The 14,595-nt window shown below is 41.9% G+C and overlaps 1 protein-coding gene across 4 annotated transcripts; it reads left to right on the forward strand.

Annotated features, from left to right (window-relative positions):
• The first annotated feature begins 2,941 nt into the window (after positions 1–2,941).
• On the forward strand, positions 2,942–11,280 carry LOC114851932 (SLAM family member 7-like). 4 transcript variants are annotated; one of them, XM_029143850.3, is made up of 6 exons: positions 2,942–3,182; positions 4,084–4,371; positions 7,548–7,841; positions 7,919–8,023; positions 8,814–8,881; positions 9,789–11,280. In XM_029143850.3, exons 1-6 carry the CDS (start codon positions 3,146–3,148, stop codon positions 9,894–9,896), a joined length of 900 nt encoding a protein of 299 aa, XP_028999683.1. In that variant the 5' UTR covers positions 2,942–3,145; the 3' UTR covers positions 9,897–11,280. The 4 variants fall into 4 exon arrangements, with proteins under 4 accessions (XP_028999683.1, XP_028999674.1, XP_028999702.1 ...); XM_029143841.3 differs by having other exon boundaries at positions 2,944–3,182; positions 9,786–11,280; XM_029143869.3 differs by having other exon boundaries at positions 2,944–3,182; positions 7,919–8,027; positions 9,789–9,927.
• The last annotated feature ends 3,315 nt before the right edge of the window (positions 11,281–14,595 follow it).

Genomic DNA, 14,595 nt, shown 5'->3' on the forward strand with positions numbered 1-14,595 from the left:
GAGGTTTAAAAGACTTCTTCACACTTAAATCTGTGTGTTGTGGAGAGAAGAGAATGACTCAGTATGTATAAAGAATACTTCCAAAGGTGAAGATAAAAGGCCCAAGAGTCTACAAGGACTCAGTGGCTGATGGGTTTTAAACGTTTTAAACTGCTACTGGTCTCCAGCACAGAATCACACTTTGAAGTAAAAAGCACCATGTTTACGGCACAAATCTCCATGTGACAGAACACAGACTTTATCAGAGCTGTCAGGCAGAATTTCCTCATGCAAATGTTTCACTGTAGGTGCAGCTCAGAAGCAGCTCAACAAGCCTGTAACGTGTGTGAGCTTGTCCATTATTTCTGCATAGTTCGACTCTGAACCACATCAGGGTCTGTTTTTGTCTATCTGTTTCTAATGGAACCAGCCGTCACCAGGTTGCAGTCAGTGAGTCGGCCTAAAGGAACACATGTAGTTACTAAACTCTGATGGAGGAGATCAGGCAATGAATTAAACAGAGAACTCTAAATATTAGTCTCTGTGTTCATATCAGGCTCCACTTCTATGTTTGTAACCGCTGCTGTGTTTCCTGGACGACAGCTGCTCCTTTCAAACAGACCACTAGTAAAGTAAATGTAACTAGTAACTAGTAGAGTAAATGACAGCTCCATATGTTCAGATTAATAACTGGAATGTAGTCTTTGTGTCATTTTAAAACACTACAATTTAAACCACAACAACTGTATCTTTTACAAACTAACATTGACAGTTGAGAAACTGTGTCTGGACCCACTGTTATCGCTCACATCTTTATAAAACAACAACCTCTAGTTGTTTATTCAGTAGTTTTCCTGCAGCCTCCCCACAGTGGACAGGTCACAGTGGACTCCCACACAGCTGGCTGAGATGAGGAGGGGCTTTTCCACTGCATCAGTGCTCTCTAGTTACAACGTCTGGCCGTGTTTGAGCATGTGTGTGTGTCTTTTATCAGGGTTTGTGGTCCAGTAGCCGCCTTCTGTTGCTGCTCATAAAAGGGAGCGTTGTGCTTCCTCTTTAACTTCTGTTGGTTACGTAGTGTTTGATGAGCCACTGTTTGTTCAGCAGCAGGATGTACTTCCACATCATCAGTCTTCATGAGTTTACAGTTGGTGTCTGTGTTTGAGCCTGAGTTAAACATATCTGTTAAACTAAATGTGTAAGTTTAGAAATTAATAATAAATCACTTGTTTTATTCAAGCCTTGTCACTTATTATGATGATGCAGGCCGCTCAACAATACAGTACGTACTGTACAGTAGGCAGCGAGGGGGGAGGGGGTGTAATGTGAGAAGCAGATCATCAGAGGCTCATTGTCAGCTTTCTCATAGACACAGTGTGTGTGTGTGTGTGTGTGTGTGTGTGTGTGTGTGTGTGTGTGTGTGTGTGTGTGTGTGTGTGTGTGTGTGTGTGTGTGTGTGTGTGTGTGTGTGGGCGGGTGAAGCACAATACAGAGTTGGAGGTTCACGTTCTGTTCTCTTTAGCTCTTTCTGAGCTCAACGCAGGAGAACAGGTGAAGATGGAGCTGTATCACTGGGATGATTCACTTATTCAAGCTTTTATTTTTTAGGAATCCTGGTCTGCTGAAATAACGTATGCTGTAATATGAATAGTGGGCGATGCTGCAAATGTACTTAACTACTAACTTAAAGTGCATCCAGTCCATCAATTACGCTCCTCTTGTCAATGACACATGAACAAAAAAGAATGAAAGGAACGTCTTCCTACTGTGGAGCCACAGACCAAGCAGCAGTTCAAGCTGCTTCTCACGTATTTGCTTTTACACCAAACCTCAGTTGTGTCATAAAAACACCTGAAAAACGCAGTTTCTATTTTTATACAACCTGATTACCAGGTTCCAATGGAGGCATCCAATAACAGGCAAACTCACTAACAAAAACACAAAATCTAAATTCAGAACAATGAGTGGATCAGTCAAAACGTACTGTGATTTTCATGTTAAAAGCCTGAATTCAACATATAGAACCAGAATAAAGACCTGTGTGGAGTTAACACTGTGTTTTGTATTTAGAGTTTTTGTTTGTGACTTGAAAAGAAGACAAACTCTCCATTACTGTATATTTAACATAATTCACTACTTATTAATAGAAGGAGAACTACTGTGACTTTAGAGTAGAGGCGCTGACCTGGTTCCTCCACAGCTGCCGTCTATGAGTCGCATGCAGCCTGGGAACCTGACACAAAGCGTCCTGTGGTTGTTGGTTCGTGATGTGAGCGTGAGCTGCGAGCGGCCGATGATGTCTGTGCGAGGAGATGTGGTAGACCTCTGCTGGACACACACTGTGCACCAGTCTGCACCCAGTGACAGGAAGAGGCGTGTGGTCTGTGTCTGCAGTGGAACTAGGCTCCACAGCAGCTGCTTCGTGGTATCAGCCTGGTGTTCACCAGAACATGCAGCTCTGAGCTCTGTTCCATTCTGTGCCTCCAGAACCCTGATGGACGGGTTTGCTCTCAGAACCTCAGATGATCAGAGTGACTGGGACGACCGTGCTCTGGTTCTGATCCACATGGATCTGTGCGTCGACACCAAACAGTCAAGTCTTGGTCCACAGCCCGAACTCGCGTCCACGTGTAAAATGCAAATATGTGTCAGAGCAACGTCAACAACAAACTTGCACAGACTAAGAACCGCCATCCACGCATGAGGCTGGAGAGGAGAGGGCGAAATTTGATTAGTTTGCTGTGGTTCTGTGTTCAATTGTTAATTTAAAGGTCTGCTCTAAATGTTAAACAGTGGTGACTGTGTTTTTTTAAATAGAAAACTGGCCTTGAAAACACGGAATAAACAAATGCTTAGAAACATATTGCTAAATCATGCTAAACCATAAGGTGCAGAGTGATAAAAGCAACAAGAACCGACTCTTTTAAGGGAGTCGAGGCCAAAAGCCGAATCTGTAAAGAACCGAACTTCCCATCACTGTCTCGGAGCGGCTCATGTTTCGGGAAGCGGGGTCTTTAGACTCCGCCCTTGTTTTGTCAGTTTTCAATCTTTCTGTTTCCATGTCATAGAAAACAGAGAAGCTCCAGACGGAAGCTTCAGGACCATAAAGCTCGGCTTCAGGTGGACTCGTCATGAGCAGCGGGTTCAGACCTGCGTCCGTGAAGAGATGGAGGCGCAGGTCCGAGCTCTGCTCCTGCTTCTAGGTAGGCGATCATCCGAAGCGATACTTTAACGATGCACCGCACTGTTACTGTCATGGCTCCGTCACTACAACACGTCCATCTGCTCAGACAGCAGGAGGACCGTTGACACGTCCCACTGGCTTTTATACAGTATGATTAGTTTATAGACGGAGGACAGAGGATGGAAACGTCTCATCTGAGGACATGAGTTATTTATTGCCTGAGGCTCAAATAGAAAAGCCCAATTAGCACAAACTAAAGTGAAACTGAGATATTATTATAATAACTAATATTGTTTTAAAAACATCAGGTCTCGTTTATGTGTCAAAAGGACATTTTGTAGAATATTTGTTACATTAGGAAATTAATCTAAAATAACAGCAGTTTAATGACCAAAGCAGTAATAAGAACAGCATTAACTTTGGTTTATCTGTTAAAGAAGCACTGGATTTTCCACTGATCTGTTCATTGTGTTAATGTGAAACTGTAAAGAAACTGTTTACAGTAAACAATGCGTTGTTGTCCCAGCAGTACCCTTATGGGGTACAAAAGTACCCAATTGTGTACCTTTTTAGTACAAAAACACCCCACAAGATACAGAAATGGCCTTTAAGTTGACAATAATGGACCTTTTCTTATTTGTAAAGGTACAAAACACCTGCTGACAGTCAGCAATAGTACAGTACTGGGTACTGGTGCGGTTCTGCTGGGGTCACAGGTTTGTGTACCTTTTTAGGTACATTCCTCTACTCTGAGTTCTTAGTGTGTACTGATGTACTAGTGATAAATGTGTAACCCTGATTTATTGTAAATGTGTAGTTTGTTACTGAGAGAAAATCTTTAAATGGTTCCTGACGTCAGCCTCCATTGAGCTCGTTACCGTCTGTTGGTGAGTCTCTGTCTGTTGTTGTGTATTTCACAGTTTTAACCCCATCTGTTGCTGAGAAGAACCTGACAGGAACTGTGGGAGGAAGCATCACTCTGCCTAAGCCTGTGCTGGAGCTGGGATTCATTATATATGAAGCAAAGGCTCTAGCCATGGTGACTGACGGGAAAATGAAGATAGTAGAGAAAATGTATGAGAACAAGCTTCTGTGGAGCGACAGAACTGGATGCTTCACAATAACAGACCTGCAGAAAAACGACTCAGGGATTTATACTGTTGACCTTAAAGGAAGTGGTGTCACAGCTTATAAACTCAGCGTGTTTGGTAAGTTACATCTGACAGCAACACGTGGACAAAGTACTTGGTTCCTCTCTGTTAATGAAGCAAATCCACCGTAGTCGTGGAAATAACCTGAAACTGACAAAAGTAATCTATTAAAAAACACTGAAAATGAACCAATTCAAATTAGACACTGCTTTTGAAAACAATCATTTTAAACTGGTCTGGATGAAAACGATGGTTCTGTCACTGCAATTAAATCATTTCTGCAGCGTCAGCAGGTGTTTTACTCCTCATGAACAAACTGCTCCAGTCTGAGCTCTGAGCTCCTTCTCCAGATGTAGATCAGGCTCATAGTTTGTGCTCTGGTCCAGTCTTGGGTGCTTGTAGCTGTGTGTTGGGTCATGGTCCTGTTGGACCCGTGACTGAGACCACTCTCTGACACTAGGCAGCACATTTCTCTCCAGAAGCCTTGATCGTCCCATGCGTTGTGCCTCTTTAATGATGTGTCCGTCTTCCATGAAGTCACTTTGGCTCAAACAACCACAGATGGTTTAATCTGACACAGATGGACCTTGACCTTGAGTTGACTTTAGCGTTCTGGGCTCTTTGTTAGCGTTCGTATCATGGCTTCCATTTGTCATCAGTTTCCTCTCTGTCGCAAACAGAAGGTCAGAAAAGCTAAAAAAAGCTAATGTGGCATCAGATTATTTGTAAAGCAAGTTGGAGTTTTTTTTGTTATAAACGGTGTAAAATTGACCTATTTCTGTTGTTCTCACCTTTCTAACAAGGGAGAATATTAGGACAGAGCCAAATTATCTGAATGACTATTAACAGAGGATGAGGCTGTGTTGGCAAAACGATAGTGAAGCAGAAGCTTCAAATCCTCTGGCTGTTTTTTTATCTGTCTTCTGTGTGACACGCTTTGGGGGAAGTACGTTCAGGCAGGTTCCTCATTTGTGGCTGTGATGTTTTATCTCATGTACTGACCACTAATAATAATAACTCATACTTTCTTTCTTGCAGTGTTGGTGTCAGTGGGAGGCTTGACGTGTGGAGGTTATTTTACTGCTGTCTCTCTCTCACCTGTTTGTCTCCTCAGCTTCACTGACTATTAATGACTTTTTACACATTGGTTCTGGATCCTCTTTTCTCTGGTCCAGTTCTTATCTCTCTTTTATTTTGTGGATCTCAGCATCAGTTTTGATGACGTCTTCTGTTCTGTCTCAGTACTTTGGTTGTGGTTTGTGTTTCCTGTTGTCATTGCGTAGTTCAATAACGTTGTTACTATTCATTTGTTAGAATATTGAACCTTATTGTTCGTATTTTATTTGTTAATCCTGCATTGTGCAGTGACGCATGTACAGTAACTTAATTCATTTCCTGCCTGCATTGTTCTTGGTTCCTACTTGGCCTGTTTGTTTTATTTACTTGGTAATAGTTGTGTATTGCAGGTTCTCTGGTCGGTACCGCATGGGTCCATTCTGTCATGAATTGTCACTGTCAAAAATCACTGTTTTTGCTATTTGCAGTTTTACTTTTTCTCTATTTCCGGTTTTGTTCAGTCCTGTTTAGTTCCTGCTTGTCGTTCTGATATAATTTCTCCGTCTGTATTCAATCAGTCTGAGCCTGAGCGGTGCATTGGGGTCCTTCATCCCTGTCATTCCTGACACACACTGTTCGTCTTTACATTGTGTGAGCAGCTCCATTAGTAGTGAACTAAAAGTCTCCACCGTTTGTTTCCTGGTAAAGTAGAACCTTGTTACTTTTGTTAGTTATTACTAACAGAACTACTTTTTACTAGTTTGGTCATTTAGTTATGTGTAGCTATGTGTGTGTGTGTGTGTGTGTGTGTGTGTGTGTGTGTGTGTGTGTGTGTGTGTGTGTGTGTGTGTGTGTGTGTATGTTTTTGCATGGGTTCAGTTTGAAGTTGCCCATTGTCAGATCCTTTCATACATCCGTCTACAGCTGTAGAAGCTCTCTTTGCTCTGGTTCTGTCACAGACACAGGGTGTAAACACAAATTATCATATAAAACGTTGTTTAACAGACCACATGCATCAATCAATGAATCACTAATTAAACATGGACTGAACTTCTTCAGCTGAATGTGTCAGTGATCCACAAATCGTTAATAAACAGAGATATTCATGTTTAAGATGCACAGAGCTGCTGAACATTTCTGCTTTTGTACAACTGAGGTTATAAATGTATATGTGTGTGTGTGTGTGTGTGTGTGTGTGTGTGTGTGTGTGTGTGTGTGTGTGTGTGTGTGTGTGTGTGTGTGTGTGTGTGTGTGTGTGTGTGTGTGTGTGTGTGTGTGTGTCTGTTTTATGAGATGACCACCATCTGGTAACCGTGCATCAGTAAAGCATGTGTTTGATGAAACATTCAGGATTGAGTGTCTCCATGGTTATCAGGAATTGTCTTATTGTTAAAGTCTGTCTCAAACTGTCAGGATTAATTGTTTGGAATTTCTAAATCTATGATTTGTGAATCTTTGACATGCACCACCTTGAGTTTCTTCTTTTTTGTTTAATCCTGTGACTCTTGTCGTTGGAGGAGTTGCTGTTTGTCATCTTTGGGCCGTATTTATTCAAACTCTGGTTCTGAGGAACCAACTTTTTTTGTTTGTAACTTGAAGCCCTGGTTGTTCAAGGCAACTGTTTGCTCTTGATGTTTGAGGACACCTTTGATGCAGGTTTTGTAATATTCACCACTGGATCATGGAGGACAAACCTAAAATAATCTGTGCTCCGGGCTCGAACCTCACAGTCAGAGCCTGTCAGTCATTGTGACAGAACAGAACCTGCTGCTGTGATGATGCTGCACCTGCTTTAGTTCTTGTTGCTGTAGCAACAGCTCCAGGCTCCACCGTGACTCTCCCTCCCAGCTGTCATGGACCCAGACCAGTACATGATCATGTCTGATGTGTTCAGTGAACTGCTTAGGACGGTGCTGCTCCAACCCATGGGTCGGTCTGACAGCGCTGAGGTTAGAGAGGTTCTGGATATGGTTCCTGTGATGAGGCAGAGCTTTGCCCAATACTCTGATGGACCACAGTTCCTCTCGCCTGGTGGATCAATAGAAGCAAGTTACATATAGTTTACAGTCAGGGTTCATGATTCTTCCAAGAGGAACCTGATTGACATTGATTAGAGGCTAAATCATCATTGGAGGCTCTGGATCCAGGTTGTGGTCTCATTCTCACGTTCCTTCCAGACTCCGTCTCGGCTCCGACAGTGAACAGACTTGGCTCCGACAGCTGCGTCCTGCTGTGTGAGGTGGTCAACGCTGAGGAGACCACTCTGCTGTGGTACAAAGATGACGAGGTGGTGAAGCAGAACAGCTCGGCTCCGTCTCTGTCGCTCACTGTACACGAGCAGGACTACAGATCCTCCTACAGATGTGTGGCTGCCAACCCCGCTGAACACAAGGCTGAACCAGTCAACCTGGAAGAGACCTGTGGACCCACCTACACAGGAAGGAACCAGGAGAAGCCGGAGGATCGGAGTCGTAAGACGAGTTCTAGCATCACTTCATTCACTGACATGTCGTACATCAGGCTGATCTGTTGTGTTTGTGTTTAACAGGAGTCATTGGCATTGTTGTCTCCATTGTGTCTGTGGTCGTCATTGCGATTGTTGGTATCATGATTAAGAAGCGTTACCACAACCAGAAACCCACAGCAGCACAAGGCAGGTATAGACGTTATGATCCTCTGTAGTTTCCTTCAGAGCAGCTGAGCTTCATCACATGCTGAGTGTAACTCAGACGTGGTGCGTTCATGCACTGCTGTGCAGAACGGTCTCCCTGGAACCTCCACTGGTGATGTGCTCGTACCCACGCTCAGTGTTTACATCCTCTGGTGTCTAGACTGAAAACTGGCTACATAGTTGATTAAGCGAATAAGATAAGAATTTTATTTATCCTCTGATTTCCAGAAAATCTACAGAGAAAACAGATGAGACAGTGAGATGCACAAACAGCCAATAAAATATCTCTGCATGAGTTGGTATTTTGTATTGTAGCATTTCCAGCTAAGCGTTGTTACAGGTCCGTCTCAGTTTCTCTGTCACAGTCTTCTCCGTCTCCTGCTGCATTATTTTGCTGTCAGGCTCCACTGTGATCTGAGCAGATGATCATTGACAACTCATTTTATTATCTGTAAGATGGATTGGTTGTTGCAGCCATAGCGACGCCACAGACTCACTGAGGCTGATGATGTCACTGCTGGAGGCAGGATGAGAACCGACATGTAGATGTTCTGCACAGAGAACCCTAAACACGCTCATGGAGCAACTCAAGACTTTATGAAGCAAAGATATAGAATCCTCTGTTCTGTACGAGTCAGTCTCACTCCCTCAGCCAAACAGAGCAGCTTCTCTAACTGAGAAGACAGGAGGCGGAGAAACCCACAAATGTGCTGGAAGTGAGTCAGGCTCAACTGAGAAATCAAACATTAACTGTGACTTTGACTCTGTTCAGGTCCAGACAACGTGGAAACAGAGGTCCAGTACACTGATGTACATTTCTATGACGACACACGCGGTCAGGTTAGTCCTCACATCCACACACTAATGTTTGACAGGACTGATGATTGTATTGCTAAGCAACGTGTTATCAGTGTGGTTTGGTCCGTGGTTCTGTCTCCTGTCGTGTCTGGACTCTGAGGTGTCTCACCAATATTCAGTGGGACAGTTTGATTCTTTGTCTCTCAAACACACGAAGCCATCATGGCCGCCAGCTCCAACTCCCTCCCGTTAGCGGAGATTGAAGGGGCTGTAACGGCAGGTGTGCGGGCTGAGGCTCCGCTTCAAACTGCTGTTCTGTCGTAAACACCATTAATGTTTAAATAGAACATTTCTGTGGCGCCGGTGTAGAATTAGTTGGCTAACTATACTAGCTAGCCGAAGTTACGTCCAGACTAAAAACAAAAGTTTCCAGATCAGATGTGGGTGGGGTTTGCGCGCACTGTGTGAGGTGATTGAGTTCGCGTCTCTGATCTTAGACCAGTTAAATTTACATTTAACATTTAACATTTACATTTAACATTTAACATTTACATTTAGACTTTTGCACATTTAACTAAATGTGAGAAAACATGTTGTGTAATTTAGTTAAATGTGAGAAAACTAGTTATAGGTGCTCCTTTTACATTTGGCACCCCATAACCACTACCATCTTCCAGACTGACATCACTATTCAGAATGGGCTAATAAAAACAAAGAAACCATTCACCAAGAACAGTTTATATTATTTATATACTACTTAAAACGGCAAACTGTCCATCACAATATGATATTCAGCCTAAATGTTCTGCAGAGTCCAGACTGTGGTCAAATAAGTCCACACAGGCTCAGAGCTCCAGCTGCTGCCTCATCTGACCTAATTCTTATTGTAATTGTTGATTTCCTGCTCAGGCTGAGCTCATCTCCTGTTTCCTGTGTTTTGTCCCAGCAGAGAGAAAATGTCCCAGAACCCTCAGGAAACCACGGCCGCACCCAGCTGGAAACGGTCTATGATAAACTGGAGGTTCACCGCTTGGTCCAACATTCAGACCGTGGTTAGGGTCAACAAAGACGTTTCACATACAGGAGGAACGTCCATGATGACGATGGAGGGCCTTTAAGTTCACACATTTCATTCCTTTCAGCTTTTTCTGACATTTCTGTTTTTACCAGTTTATGTGTTGCGTACATTTCATGTTCACATCCATTGACATGGGTGAGGTTCTTGGCTGGTGAGGAACCAGGTGAGGTTTTACTATATTTATAATAAGTCAGACAATCTTTCTACTTTAATTGGCAGAATGTATTTTACTACTGACCACATTTCATATGTTATCATCATTATATATGATCTTTCACCCAAAGAAATGCATTAGGTCCTAAAGGAACATTTCTTTTATAGCAGTGAGTATAGCATGTCTCAATTTTAAAGAGAGGTGTAAATGTTCAATTTCAACCCTTTTACAACTTTACTTGTAATTCTGGATCAATCAGTTTTACAGGTTTTGCATTTTTGCTCCTTAAAATAAGAAAATAATTTACTCGAGGTCAGAAACTTTCAAGAACAAAATTGCAGCCCCTCCCTGGGTTTCTCCACATATTAGATCTGGAAATGTGCAAATTCACCAGTTTTGTGAGGAAAATGTTAATTATTCAAATTATAGAGAAAATGTATTTCTAAGACAGATTAGTGGACAGATTCTTCTTTCTTGTTTCTTTTCTTCTTAGATATGCATTTCTGTTTTGTGTTATTATAGTCATAATGTGGTATTTGTCACAATGGTGGCGTGGCCAGTACATGTTTTGCTTCATAATATAGTTAATGACAGGTGATACTCGAAAAAATGTATCATGCAAAAGTTAATTAATTTCAGATGCAACTTAAAGGTGAAAGTAATATGAGATAGACTCATTACATGCAAAGCAGGATAGTTCAAGTCATGATTTTTCACAATTGAGATTATGGTTTACAGCTCATGAAAACCTCAAATCCACAATCTCAGAAAATTAAAACGAAAAGGTTCAATGTTTTACGCTCAAAGTGTCCCACTCTAATCATGGCTTGAGCTACCTTTCTTTGCATGTAATGAATCTATTTCATATTAGTTTCACCTTTTAAGTTGCATCACTGAAATAAACATTTTGCCACATTTTTTGAGTATCACCTACTAAAAACACTGTTCCATGACCAGCAGCATTTCAGAAACACTTTGTTGTTTTCTGCTGGTTTGTTAAGATCCACCATCTAAGATGGTGGATCTTAACAAACGCTCCTGCGGAACGAATCTGAGGAAGCCTACGGAACCCAAGTCAGTTCAATAAGGAATTTAATGAAGAACTCAGAGAGGTTAACAAAAACACTCTAAACTGAACACTGAAACTGGTTGGCAACTGAATCGACTATGAAACAATAAAGAAAATAATAAAGCAATTAACAAAACTGACTGCAGGAATGATCAATGATCACAACGATTGTGAACGAGTTACAGATAACCAACTAAAAGGTGGCTTAGGTTTGGCTCTCTGCATGTTTAACATATCTAACACACAACACAAAGCGTGATTAGTAAGAGTGTTAAGACATGGTTATGGCAAAGTTTCATTCTAAAATGTTACAGTGAACAAAACCCCCGCTGTCAATTCTTACAACAGCTTAATAAAACAGAATCAAAAACATAGTCCTATGGTGTGGAACACGTCAAACAGGATCAAGCAGCACCAAAAACGGTAGTATCATTGTTAGTGACCCATTAGTGAAGGGCTGGGTGAGTATTTTAGTGGTGGCACAGGGGTGTGATCCTGGTGAGATCAGAGGAAACAGCGAGCAGGTGTGTCCAGAGTTGGCTGGAAAGGGCCCTGACAGTGATGCCTGCTCCACAGTCCGTACACATGCAGAATGCAGTGAGTCCAAACTGTCTGGAACTGTTGGTCCGGGTCAACGTGTGGACCTGGGATGGACTTGGACTTTTCCAGACAGAACCTGCCTCTCGCTGATCATTAGCTGAAATTAACTCCAGCAGCTCACCACCCTACGAGGAATAAGTTTGTTTATTTAATAATTAGATTTTCATCAAACTCATTTCATCAAGATTTTAGGTTCTAATGTCCTAAACAGCTCAGCTTCCTCTGGATGTTCTGACATGAAATGCCTGATTCTCTGAAGCACCAGAACCACACACAGTCCATCCACACACAATCCATCCATCCATTTTAAACCGCTCACTCCCTAATGTGGGGTCACGGGGGTGCTGGAGCTATGGGCGAGAGGCAGGGTACACCCTGGACGGGTCGCCAGCAACACATAGACACATACAACCACCGTTGTATGTGTCCACCGCACCACCGTGCCACCCCACACACAGTCCAATGTGTTCTTAAGTTATTAACATTATTAATTAAATGCTACCACATATAATTATATTCAATTAACATGAGACTATTATGTTCAGTGTAGTTAAAGAAGTTAAAGAAATGTTCCTTAAATCTAACAAAACATCACACAGTATTACATGAATTAAAATTAAATGCCTTGTTTTTTTTCACTTTAATTAAACTTTCTTCATAGTTTCAACACAATAGAACAATGAAATGCAAACAACACCTGAAGTTCATGTTTTTGAGTGCATTTAGTCTCTCTGTGTATAATTACTTCCAAAGCCAGAAGTCAGCTGGTCAGAACACTGACACCTAGTGGAGTGGAGTGGAGGGGAGTCTTGTAGGGAAGATGAGGTCAAGCCACACAAAGGAATATATGTGGTCTGTCGTTTGAGTCTGTGTTTTATACAACTAGTTCACAATAAAAGTCATCATCCCACAATGGGGAAATTGCCAAATTCCAACAGCAGAAACCAGAGAGAAATACAAAATTGTTGAAGAAAAGACTAAAAAGGTGTTATCTCCACAGGTTATCTCTAATTAGCATTATGTACATAATGACAATGAGCTAAAGAGACTGCAGGTGTTAAGGTGACTGGTATGATTGCCCTGGTAATGCAGTGTATGACAGTGTGGTGGAAATGTGCACCATGATAGATGTGTTCATTATAAAGTGTGACAGCAGCAGCAGGAGAAAAAGACCTGTGGAATCTCTCCACACAGCGACGGTGGATCAGTCTGTCACAGAATCGGATCTGCTCTAACCCACACAGAGCAAGCTTGCAAACCTTTAGCAACATATACTCAAATGTGTTGAATTGGCTACAATAAAAATAAGTGCTTAATGTGGGCTCTATTGGGTTTTAGTTGTGTCAGGTCTTATTAATAGCCCATTTACAAAGGAAGGAGCTGCTCCGTCTCCGAGGTTCTTTACCAGTGGTCTCTGAACAGGCAGCAGGTGAAGATGACGCACAGGTCAAGATGAAACTTCAGGGGTTGTTACTGACACATTCCTCACATGTAGATCAGCTTTTTGGAAGAATTTGTTTACTTCAGGTCATGATTCAAAGTCTGCTTTTATACTTTAGGTGAAGTTGTAGAAGTTGGTCAATTTGACTACTATTAGTCACATTTCTGACCTTTTGAATAATGAAGCTGAGCAGCAGCTGTTATCACCAAGGCCTCTGCTTCTGGAGCTCAGAGCAGTGGTCAGTTGAGCCTCAGCATAGCTGTAGTTTGATCCAAATACAGTAGAACTGAGAAACAGCAGGACAACAATGACACCACACAATAAAAACCACTGACAGCCAGACTGTCAATGTATTAACAATCTATAATCTTGTAATGTTAACAACCCTCCGGGAGCCATTTATTATTTTCTATACATTTGAAGCCCACCACTCCTAAAATGCACCTTTCAATAATATGCATTATTTTTTTGAAATGCGTCAAACATCAGCTCTAATTGAACAACTATTTATTAATTTTCAGAAATGTTTTTTCTTTTCAATCTGAAACGTTAAGCTTATATTTTTAATAATGCTCCACACAAACTGCCCATTTAGCAAAGTGAACGTAACAGCTGAGTGGACAGCTGAAAATGCAAACATAAAAAAAACACTTAAAAAATGTAGATCATTAAAAATATGTAGCTGATCTATAGACGTTAGAATGTAAAACCCGTAATAACCCTTAATGTGACGATCCAGTCCTCCGAGATGTTGGGATCCGGTCGTTAGGAAAATGTCTCAAACAGTCACCGTTCTTTGACTCACTGCTTTCCCTTAACGCTCTCATTCTAAATCATGGCATCTGGATTTAGACCAGGTGATAATGGAGATCAGGTCACGTCAAACTCCAAGCACTAAGCAATGAAACGCTTCATGGTCTTCACCAAGCGTGGGTGACAAAAGCCACAGAACAGCTGGATTAACGCTGTAAGAGTGTGAATGTACAGTTGATCTGTTGAAGCCTGATTAAACGTAACATGCTACAAACCAAGACACAGGCTGACTGAGGCTCCAGCCACTAGAGGGCGACAGACCAACAGACTCCCCTGCTGTTTGACTCACGAGTTAAATCTGGTGAACTCTTTCTGTGTTTCTCATCTCTTACACCATGTGCTCAGTTAGAAAACACTGCTATCAAAACACTTCACTCAATCACCACAACTGGAGCTCAATTAGGAAACAATTACAAATATAAAAAATAAACACACTTCAATCAGATCAAACAAATAAAGGGCTTGAATCGGTTCTTTGGGTGGAAAAATGGATCCACTGAGAAATTACAGAATCGGTTGAAGAAGAGGAGGAAACGAACAAGGTGGGTCAATGAGACAAGAAGTCTAGATAAAAGTGGAGCCACTGTAAGTGTAGCGAACC

This window comes from Betta splendens, chromosome 1 (assembly GCF_900634795.4).
Source record: "Betta splendens chromosome 1, fBetSpl5.4, whole genome shotgun sequence".
In the NCBI taxonomy this organism is placed as follows: Eukaryota; Metazoa; Chordata; class Actinopteri; order Anabantiformes; family Osphronemidae; genus Betta; species Betta splendens.

Bases quoted from the DNA above. Each gene is read 5' to 3' on its own strand.
- LOC114851932 (XM_029143841.3), top strand. From the start codon at position 3,146: ATGGAGGCGCAGGTCCGAGCTCTGCTCCTGCTTCTAG. The intron at 3,183-4,083 runs GTAGGCGATCAT...TGTATTTCACAG, and splicing joins AGCTCTGCTCCTGCTTCTAG to TTTTAACCCCATCTGTTGCT. The intron at 8,882-9,785 runs GTTAGTCCTCAC...GTTTTGTCCCAG, and splicing joins ATGACGACACACGCGGTCAG to CAGAGAGAAAATGTCCCAGA.